This window comes from Loxodonta africana, chromosome 7, assembly GCF_030014295.1.
Source record: "Loxodonta africana isolate mLoxAfr1 chromosome 7, mLoxAfr1.hap2, whole genome shotgun sequence".
In the NCBI taxonomy this organism is placed as follows: Eukaryota; Metazoa; Chordata; class Mammalia; order Proboscidea; family Elephantidae; genus Loxodonta; species Loxodonta africana.
Window position 1 is genome coordinate 83,250,200 of NC_087348.1, and position 11,719 is coordinate 83,261,918.

Consider the following 11,719-nt stretch of genomic DNA (forward strand, 5'->3'; position numbering starts at 1 on the left):
GGCATCACTGAGGATAGGTGGGTATTCTTGCCAAAGTAAATACTGGTAAAACTTTCCATAGTCTCCATGACATTTTCTGATTCATTAAAACAGTGGCAAAGAAATGATGAAGTTTGTTTTGCTAATTCTGTTACCAAATAACTTTATGACTATGTGAGACTAGCATAGACAACAATACAGAGAACCATAGATTATCAAACTTTGTTTCCTTATAAAGAAGATCCCTGAATTGCCATGCTTATTACCAACAGCACTGTGTTTATGCCCTCTATGCTGACATTTGTTGGAATCCCTGGCCTGGAACCTGTGCAGCGTTGGATTGGGATTCCATTCTGTGCTATGTACTTCATTGCTTTGATTGGAAATACTCTACTTTTGATCATCATCAAATCTGAGCAGAGCCTCCATGAGCCCATGTACATCTTCCTGGCCATGCTAGGAGCCACAGACATTGCACTCAGCAGCAGCATCGTGCCCAAGATGCTTGGGATTTTTTGGTTTCACTTGCCAGAGATATATTTTGATGTTTGTCTTTTTCAGATGTGGCTCATCCACACATTCCAGGGTATTGAATCAGGAGTCTTGCTGGCCACGGCTCTGGACCGCTATGTGGCCATCTGTCATCCCCTAAGACATGCTACCACATTTACTCGCCAAGTAGTCACTCATATTGGAGTTGGGATGACATTGCGACCTGCCATTCTAGTAATCCCATGCCTATTGCTTATAAAGTGTCGTCTGAAACTCTACCGAACCAAGTTTATATCTCACACTTACTGTGAACACATGGCTCTTGTGAAGCTTGCCGCAGAAGATGTTTACATCAATAAATTTTATGGTCTCTTTGGTGCTTTTGTTGTTGGTGGGTTTGACTTCATTTTAATCACCTTCTCCTATATCCAGATATTTATAACTGTCTTCCGTCTGCCAGAAAAAAAAGCTTGTCTTAAGGCATTTAATACATGTATTCCCCACATATGTATCTTCTTCCAATTCTATCTCCTTGCTTTCTTCTCCTTTTTTACTCACAGATCTGGAACTCATATCCCCTCATATATACATATCACTTCATCCATTCTTTATCTACTACTTCCACCTTTCCTGAACCCCTTTGTCTATGGGGTAAAGACCAAGCAGATTCGAGATCAGGTAGTAAAAATATTTTATTGCAAAGACCAGGGTTGACATTTCATTGAAATTGTCCCGTTTATGGGTTTAAGGGCTCATCTAGGTGTCCTATGTGATCTGAATCTCCTGTCAATTGTGGAGAGTAGAAATGTGATCCTAATGTATTAATGAACAGATTAAATGAGTTTTAAAGAAATTCTAGAGGTAACTGACTTCTGAAAGTAATTTAAGGAAAACTGTTTTCTGGTCAATTTCATTAAAGACATGTATAAGACTTACTGTAGAAAGCATTTTTCTGAAGTTCTTTGCAATCTTTTCCTGAGTCATTAAATATGAATTTTTGAGTTAAGATTTAGAAGTCTAAGAAGACTGGGAAGAAATTTCTCAGGCTGAGATCCTCACTATATTGTTTTACCTTTTTTTTTTTGTAATATAAAGATAAATTAATATTATTCTGCATAATGGTACTTGTACATTGTTGTTAGGTGCTGTCCAGTCAGTTCTAACTCATAGTGACCCTACGTAAAACAAGGGAACACTGCCTGGTCCTGTGCCATCTTCATAATCATTGTAACGCTTGAGCCTATTGTTGTAGCCACTGTGACAGTTCATCCCCTTGAGAGTCTTCCTCTTTTTGCTGACCCTCTACTTTACCAAGCATGATGTCCCTCTCCAGGGACTGGTCTCTACTGGTAACATGTCCAAAATATGCTAGACAAAGTCTCGCCATCCTTGCTTCTAAGGAGCATTCTGGCCGTACTTCTTCCAAAACAGATTTCTTCATTTTTCTGGCAGTCCATGGTATACTCAATATTGTTTGCCAACACCATAAAGATATCCAATTTTATTGGGTTTTCCTTATTTATTGTCCGGTTTTCACGTGCATATGGGGCTATCGAAAATGTAATGGTTTAGGTCAGGTGCACCTTAGTCCTCAAAGTGACATCTTTGCTTTTTAACACTTTAAGGAGGTCTTTTGATGCAGATTGCCTAATGTAATAGGTCTTTTTATTTTCTGACTGCTGCTTCCATGGGCGCTGATTGTGGATCCAAGTAAAATGAAATCCTTGACAACATCAATCTTTTTTGCATTTATCACGATGTTGCTCATTGGTCCAGATGTGAGGATTTTTATTTTCTTTATGTTGAGGTGCAATACATACTAAAGTCTGTAGTTTTTGAACTCCATCAGTTAGTGCTTCAAGTTCTCTTCACTCTCAGCAAGGAAGGTTGTGTCATCTCCATCTCACAGGTCATTAATGAGTTTTCCTCCAAACCTGATGCTGTGTTCTTCTTCATGTATTCCAGCTTCTTGGATTGTTTGCTCAGCACACAGATTGAATAATTGTGGTGAAAGTATACAACCCTTATGCACACCTTCCCTAACTTTAAACCATGAAGTATGTCCTTTTTTGTTCAAATGATTGCTTTTTGTTCTATGTACAGGTTCCTCATGAGTGCAAAAAAGTGTTTGGGAATTCCCACGCTTCGTGATGTCATCCATAATTTGCTGCGATCCAAATAGTCCAAAGCCTTTGCATAGTCAATAAAACACAGGTAAATCTCTTTCTGGTATTCTCTGCTTTCCGCTGAGATCCAACAGACATGAGAAATGATATTTCTCGCTCCATGTCCTCTTCTGAATCTGGCTTTAACTTCTGGCAGTTCCCTGTTGATGTATTGCTGCAAATGTTGTGCAATGACCTTCAGGAAAATTTTACTTGTGTGTGATATTAATGACATTGTTTGATAATTTTCACATTCTGTTGGATCACCTTTCTTTGGAATCATCACAAATATGGATCTCCTCTAGTTGGTTGGCCAGGACCTGTCTTTCTACTTTCTTGACATAGATAAGTGAGCATCTCCAGCGTTGCATCCGTTTGTTGAAACATCTCAACTGGTATTCTGTCAATTCCTGGAGCTTTATTTTCTCCATTCCCTGCAGTGCAGCTTGAACTTCTTCTGTCAGTACTATCTGTCCTTGATCATATCATATGCTAACTCCTGAAGTGGTTGAACATTGACCAATTCTTTTTGGTACAGTGACTGTGTATTCCTTCCATCTTCTTTTGATACTTCCTATAACAGTCTTTTTAAAAAAAATTTTTTTTTTATAACATTCAGTATTTTCCACATAGAATCCTTCAATATTGCAAATCAAGATTTGAATCTTTTCTTCATTTCTTTTAGTTTGACAAATGCCAAGCATGTCCTTCCCTTTTGGTTTTCTGACTCTAAGTCTTTGCACATTTCATTATAATACTTTACCTTCTCTAGCCACTCTTCAAAATCTCTGTTCAGCTCATTTACTTCATAGTTTCATCCATTCTCATTATCTACTTTATGTTCAACAGCAAGTTTCAGAGTCTCTTCTGACATCCATTTTGGTCTTTTCTTTATTTCCTGGCATTTTAATGACCTTTTGCTTTCTTCAGGTATGAAGTCCTTGATGTCATCACACAACTCATCTAGTCTTTGGTGGTTAGTCTTCAATGCATCAGATCTATTCTTGAGATGGGCTCTAAGTTCAGGTGGAACATACTGAAGTTTATATTTTGGCTCTCATGGACTTGTTTTAATTTTCTTCAATTTCAGCTTGAACTTGCATATGAACAATTGATGGTCTGTTCCACAGTCGGCCCCTAGACTTGTTCTGACTGATGATATTGAGCTTTTCCGTTGTTTCTTTCCACAGTTGTTGTCATTTGATTCCTGTGTATTGCATCTAGCAAAATCCACATGTATAGTCACAGTTTATGTTGTTGAAAAAAGGTATTTGCAGTGAGGAAGTCTGTGGTCTTGCAAATTCTCTCAAGCAATCTACAGCACTTTTCTATCACCAAGGCCATATTTTCCAAATACCAATCCTTCTTCTTTGTTTTCAGCATTTGCATGCCAATTGCCAGTAATTATCAATGCATCTTGATTGCATGTTTGATCAATTTCAGACTGCAGAATTTGGTAAAAATCTTCATTTTCTTCATCTTTGTCCTTAGTGGTTGGTGCATGAATTTGAATAGTAGTTACATTAACTGGTCTTTCTTGTAGGCGTATGTAGATTATCCTATCACTGAGCAACAATGTGTGCAGTACATATTACTAACAATAAATCTTAAAAAAAAAAAAAAAGGATGATTCTAAGTACAGTTCCTTGTAATTCAATTACATCATAAGTCTGGAACTACCTGTATATAATATTGTTTACGTGGGGTTGGAAGTAATGCAAGAACTTCGATCAGACAACCGGATCAGAAAATGCCATGCAAAAATGACCACACTGATTTTGATGATTCTTGTATTGATGAGGATGGATATATATCTTAGAGGATTGCTAATTGCAGTAACGTGATCAAAGACCACAGTGAGAAGGACTCCATGGTTCCATGCAGGAGAGACAATGAACAAAGAAAGTATGAGAAATTCAGCTATCCAGTCTCCATAACTTGTTATGATCCGTATAGTCGAATGTCTTTGCATAGTCAGTAAAACACAGGTAAACATCTTTCTGGTATTCTCTGCTTTCAGCCAGGATCCATCTGACATAAGGAATGATATCCCTTGTTCCTAGCCTTCTTCTGAATCTGGCATGAATTTCTGACACTTCCTTGTCTACTTACTGAATAATAAAATTATTCAGCAAAATTTTACATTGGGTGATATTAATGATAAAATATTGTTTGATAATTTCCATATTCTGTTGCAACACCTCTCTTCGGAATGGGTACAGTATGTACCTCTTGTACTTTGATTGCCTGGTAGCTAACTGTCTTCCAAATTTCTTGATATCATGAGTGATCACCTCCAGAGCTGCATCCATTTCTTGAAACGTCAGAATTGGTATTTCATCAATTCCTGGAGCCTTGTTTTTCCCCAAAGTCTTCAGTGCAACTTGGACCTCTTCCTTCATTACCATCAGTTCTTGGTCATATGCCAACTCCTAAAATGGTTGAACGTAGAACAATTCTTTTTGTATGGTGACACTGTATTCTTTCTATCCTCTTTTGCTGTTTCCTGCATTGTTTAAAATTTTCCCTATGGAATCCTGCAGTGTTGTAGCTCAAGACTTGAATTTTTTCTTCAGTTCTTTCAGCTTGAGAAATGCCAAACATGGTCTTCCCTTTTGGTTTTCTATCTCCAGGTCTTTGCACATTTCATTAAAATATTTTACTTCTTCTTCTCCAGCCACTTTTTGAAATCTTCTGTTCAGCTCTCTTTTACTTCATCATTTCTTCCTTTCCTTTTGGCTACTCAGTGTTCAAGAGCAAGTTTTAGAGTCTCTTCTGACATCCATTTTGGTCTTTTCTTTTTTTCTTAAATGACTTCTTGCTTGGTTTATTTATGATATCCTTGACGTCATTCCACGCCTCATCTGGTCGTTAGTAATTAGCATCAGTGGGTCAAATCTATTCTTGTGATAGTCTCTAAATTCAGGTGGGATATACTCAAGTTGGTATTTTGTATCTTGTGGACTTCTCATTTTCATCAACTTCAACTTGATCTTGCATATGAGCACTTGATGGTGTGTTCGACTGTTGGTCCCTGGCCTACTTCTGAGTGATGATATTGAGGTTTTCCATTGTCTCTTTTCAGGTATGTAGTTGATTTGACTCTTGTGTATTCCATCTGGCGAGGTCCACGTGTATAGTTGCTGTTTATGTTGTTGAAAAAAACATATTTGCAATGAAGAAGTCAGTGGTCTTGCAAAATCCTCTCATGTGATCTCCAGCATTGTCTTTATCACCAAGGCCATATTTTCCAATTACCACCCCTTAGAAACACTAACAGACAGTTCTACTATGTCCTATAAGGTTTCTATGAGTTGGAATCAACACAATGGCAATATTTTTTTCTTTTTTTGTGGCAAATGATGTTCAACATCCTTTTATATGCATATTTGCCATATAGATTGCCTTTAGCGATGAGTCTGTTAAGATCTTTTACCCATGTTTTAATTGGTTTGTCTCTTATTTTTGAGTTTTAAAGAGTTTACTGTATTTTTAGAATGTTGTTATTACTAGTTGCTGTCAAGTTGATTCCAACTCATGAGGACCTAATGTGTGCAGAGTAGAATTTCTCCAAATGGTTGTCAAGGCCGTGACCTTTTATAAGTAGGTCATCAGGTCTTTCTCTCGACGCTCCTCTGGGTGGATTCTCCTAGTAATCGAGTGCTTAACTATTTGTGCAGCCCAGGAACTCCTATATTTAGAATACAAATACTTTATAGGATATGTGTATTGCAAAAAACAATTTCTCTCATTCAGTTGTTTATCTTTTTATTATTTTAGCTGTGTTTTTTTGAAAACTGAAGATTTAAAAAAAATCAATAATGTCCAACTAACCAATTTCTCCTTTCATGGATCATGCTTTTGGTTTTGTATCTAAAAACTCACCACAAAACATAATGTCATATAGAGTTTTCCTCTAAAAGTTTTATCATTTTCCATTTTACATGTAGGTCTGTGATCTATTTTGAGTTTCTTTTGAGAAAGGTGTAAAGTCTATGACTAGGTTAATTTTTTGCCTTTGTTCGTTCAATTTTCTTAGTGCCATTTGTTCAAAAAACTATTCTTTCTCCATTGAATTGCTTTTGTGCCTTTGTCAAAAATCGGTTGACTGTCTTTTTGTGTGTCCAAATCTGGACTCTATTTTCTGTTGCTTAATCTGTGTGTCTATTATTTTGCCAATACTGTACTGTCTTGATTATTGTAGCTCTACAATAAATCTTGAAATCATGTGACTCCTCTGCCTTTGTTGTTGTTATTGTTCTTCCTCTGTTGTTGTTGTTCTTCTCCTTCCCTCTTCCTCCTTCTCTATCTCCCCCTGATCTTTCGTGTTTTCTTTTCTTCTTCATCTTTGACTTTATCATGTTCTTCACTATCTTCTCCTCCTTCTTCATTCTTCTTTTTCTCTTTCTCCTTCCATTCTCCTTCTAATACTTTTGATATTATCTCTTAATTCTGTTCTGTTCTTTTTATTTTTTCTTCTCTCTGCATCTCAGTTTGGGAAGTTTTTATTGACTTAAATTAAAATTTGGTTATTTTTAGCTGTGTCAAGTCTACTAATGACCCCTTTGAAAGCATTCTTCAATGCTTAATTCGAAAGGAGTTTAATGTAGATAAATCTAGGAATATTTGGGGAGAGGGGGCAATTAAAGAAAATGTACTCTGAAAGCTTTCTGAACATTTTCTTTAATTCAAGTAATCCAATCCTGGCTGTGTGACTTGAGCAAGTTATTCAAACTTTCAGTATTTCAGATTTCTCATCTGTAACTTTTTTGGGGAAAATTGTGCCTCATAAGGTTTTCATAATGTAATTCATTTTTATATTTTCAGTGCATAGCATAGTTCCCGGAAAATAAAAATAAATCAAAAAAATATATATTTATTACTATGAGGAATACTACTAATTGATAAAATCAACTCCTGTCTCTGTTAGTCCTCTTTAAGTTCATACTCAGATTGATTTACACTATTTATTAATATTATGAGGTCATCAAATATTGGGGTAATATTTCATTCATTTTAATGAGGATTGGACTTATAGTTCAATAAAGTATAAATGTTATTTTCTTCTGTTATTACTATTTGTATCTTTCTTACTATATTCTGACAAGAATATTGGCCAGCTAAAATAATAAAATTTGACAGAAGAATTTGAAATCTGATATTTTGTAAAATTTTTCAATGGCTGTTTACTGATAATGAAAATGGAAATATCATATAATTATAATGGCTTGTGTCTATTTAGGGTTTTCATGACTATGGGGTAAGAGGAAGAGATTTTAATGTATTTGAGGTGTATGTGTAAAAAGTAATTTTTTTTTTTTGCAAACAAGGTGTCATAGGTTTAATTGTGTCCCCCAAAATTATCTGTCAACTTGGCTATACCATGATTCCCAGTATTGCATGATTGTCCACCATTCTGTTATCTGATGTGATTTTCCTATGTGTTGTAAATCCTACCTCTATGATATTAATGTTAAAGACAGTTATGTTAATGAGGCAGGACTGAATCTACAAGATTAGATTGTATCTTAAATCAGTATCTTTTGAGATATAAAAGAGAGAAGCAAGCAGAGAGACATGGGGACCTCGTACCACCCAGAAACAGCCAGGCGAATAACACATCCTTTGGACCCAGGATCCCTGCTCTGAGAAATCCTCTACAGGGAAAGACTAATGACAAGGACCTTCCCCTAGTGCCAAATAAGACAGAAAGTCTTCTCCTGGAGCCGGAACCCTGAATTTGGACTTCTTGCCTCCTAGACTGTAAGAGAATAAATTCCTCTTTGTGAAAGCCACCCACTTTTGCTGCTTCTGTAATAGATAACTAAGACACAAGGTTATATTCAGCATCTTTGATAGTGTGGACATTTTTTTTTTTGAATTTTATTGTGCTTTAAGAGAAAGTTTACAAATGAAGTCAGTCTCTTACACAAAAACCCATATACACCTTGCTACACACTCCCAATTACTCCCCCCCTAATGAGACAGCCTGCTCTCTGCCTCCACTCTCTTTTTTCATGTCCCTTTCGCCAGCTTCTAACCCCCTCCACCCTCTCATTTCCCCTCCAGGCAGGAGATGCAAACCTAGTCTCAAGTGTCCATCTGACCCAAGAAGCTCACTCCTCACCAGCATCCCTCTCCAACCCATTGTCCAGTCCAATCCATGTCTGAAGAGTTGGCTTCAGGAATTGTTCCTGTCCTGGGCCAACAGAAGGTCTGGGGTCCATGACCACTGGGGTCCTTCCAGTCTCAGTCAGACCATTAAGTCTGGTCTTTTTACAGGAATTTGGGGTCTGCATCTCACTGCTCTCCTGCTCCCTCAGGGGTTCTCAGTTGTGTTCCCTGTCAGGGAAGTCATCGGTTGTAGCTGGGCACCACCTAGTTCTTTGGGTCTCAGGATGATGTAGTTGCTGGTTCATGTGGCCCTTTCTGTATCTTGGGCTCGTAATCGCCTTGTGTCCTTGGTGTTCTTCATTCTCCTTTGATCCAGGTGGGTTGAGACCAATCAATGCATCTTAGATGGCTGCTTGCTAGCGTTTAAGACCCCAGATGCCACTCTTCAAAGTGGGATGCAGAATGTTTTCTTAATAGATTTTATTATGCCAATTGACTTGGATGCCACCTGAAACCATGGTCCCCAGACCCCTGCCCCTGCTATGCTGGCCTTAGAAGAAGTCAGCTTATTCAGGAAACTTCTTTGCTTTTGGTTTAGTCCAATTGTGCTCACCTCCCCTGTATTGTGTGCTGTCTTTCCCTTCAACTAAAGTAGTTCTTATCTACTATCGAATTAGTGAATACTTCTCTCCCACCCTCCCTCCCTCCCCCCTCTCTTAACCACAAAAGAATGTTTTCTTCTCAGTTTAATCTATTTCTCAAGTTCTTATAATAGTGGCCTTATACAATATTTGTCCTTTTGCCTCTGACTAATTTCACTCAGCATAATGCCTTCCAGGTTCCTCCATGTTATGAAATGTTTCACAGATTCCTCACTGTTCTTTATTGATGCATAGTATTCCATTGTGTGAATATAACATAATTTATTTATCCATTCATCCATTGATGGGCACCTTGGTTGCTTCCATGCTTTTGCTATTGTAAACAGAGCTGCAATAAACATGGGTGTGCATATATTTGTTCTCGTAAAGGCTCTTATTTCTCTAGGATATATTCCAAGGAATGGGATTGCTGGATTCTATGGTACTTCTATTTCTAACTTTTTAAGGAAGTGCCAAATCGATTTTCAAAGTGGTTGTACCATTTGACATTCCCACCAGCAGTGTAGGAGTGTTCCAATCTCTCCACACCTCTCCAACTTCTCTTATTTTGTGTTTTTGGATGAATGCCAGCCTCATTGGAGTGAGATGATATCTCATTGTAGTTTTGATCTGCATTTCTCTAATGGCTAATGATCCTGAACATTTCCTCATATGTCTGTTAGCTACCCGAATGTCTTCTTTAGTGAAGTGTCTATTCGTATCTTTTGCCCATTTTTTAATTGGGTTATTTGTCTCTTTGCAGTTGAGTTTTTGTAGTATCATGTAGATTTCAGAGATCAGGCGCTGATCAGAAATGTCATAACTAAAAACTTTTCCCAGTCTGTAGGTAGTCTTTTTACTCTTTTGGTGAAGCCTTTAGATGAGCATAAGTGTTTGATTTTTAGGAGCTCCCAGTTATCTAGTTTTTCTTCTACATTCTTTAAATGTTTTCTATACTGTTTATGCCATGTATTAGGGCTCCTAACATTGTCCCTATTTTTTCTTCCATGATCTTTATCATTTTAGATTGCATATTTAGGTCTTTGATCCATTTTGAGTTAGTTTTTGTGCATGGAGTGAGGTATGGGTCTTGTTTCATTTTTTTGCAGGTTAATATCCAGTTACACCAGCATCATTTGTTAAAAGGCCAGTCTTTTCCCCATTTAACTGTTTTGGGGCCTTTGTCAAATATCAACTGCTCATATGTGGATGGATTTATGTCTGGATTCTCAGTTCTGTTCCATTGGTCCATGTATCTGTTGTTGTACCAGTACCAGGCTGTTTTGACTACTGTGGCAGCATAATTGGTTCTAAAATCAGGTAAAGTAAGGCCTCCTACTTTGTTCTTCTTTTTCAGTAATGCCTTATTTATCCGGGGCCTCTTTATCTTCTACAAGAAATTGGTGATTTGTTTCTCCATCTCATTAAAGAATGTCCTTGGGATTTGGATCAGAATTGCATTAAATGTATAGATCGCTTTTGGTAGAATAGACATTTTTATAATGTTAAGTCTTCCTATCCATGAGCAAGGTATGCTCTTCCACTTACGTAAATCTCTTTTGGTTTCTTGCAGAAGTGTACTGTAGTTTTCTTTGTATAAGTCTTTTACATCTCTGGGAAGATTTATTCCTAAATATTTTATCTTCTTGGGGGCTACTGTAAATGGGATGGATTTGGTGATTTCCTCTTTGATGTTCTTTTTGTTGGTGTAGAGGAATCCAACTGATTTTTGTATGTTTATCTTGTATCCCCATACTCTGCTGAACTCTTCTATTAGTTTCAGTAGTTTTCTTGAGGATTCCTTAGGGTTTTCTGTGTATAAGATCATGTCACCTGCAAATAGAGATACTTTGACTTCTCTGTTGCTAATCTGGATACCCTCTATTTCTTTATGTAACCTAATTGCTCTGGCTAGGACCCCCAGCACAATGTTGAATAAGAGTGGTGATAAAGAGCATCCTTGTCTGGTTCCCGATCTCAAGGGGAATGTTTTCAGGCTCTCTCCATTAGGATGATGTTTGCTATTGGCTTTCTCTAAATGCCCTTTATTATGTTGAGGAATTTTCCTTCTATACCTATTTTGCCGAGAGTTTTTATCATGAACGGGTGCTGAACTTTGTCAAATGCCTTTTCTGGACCAATGGATAAAATCATGTGATTCTTGTCTTTTGTTTTATTTATATGATGGATTACATTAATTGTTTTTCTAATGTTCAGCCAACCCTGTATACTTGCTATGAATCCCATTTGGTCATGGTGAATTATTTTTTGGATATGTTGTTGAATTCTGTTGGTTAGAATTTTGTTGAGGATTTTTGCATCTAAGTT

The 11,719-nt window shown here is 37.1% G+C and overlaps 1 protein-coding gene across 1 annotated transcript; it reads left to right on the top strand.

The window, feature by feature from the left end:
• The first annotated feature begins 234 nt into the window (after nucleotides 1–234).
• Nucleotides 235–1,506, top strand: LOC100674192 (olfactory receptor 52A1-like). Its single transcript, XM_003421483.3, has one exon. The coding sequence runs from the start codon at nucleotides 235–237 to the stop codon at nucleotides 1,183–1,185; it is 951 nt and encodes a 316-aa protein (XP_003421531.2). The 3' UTR covers nucleotides 1,186–1,506.
• The last annotated feature ends 10,213 nt before the right edge of the window (nucleotides 1,507–11,719 follow it).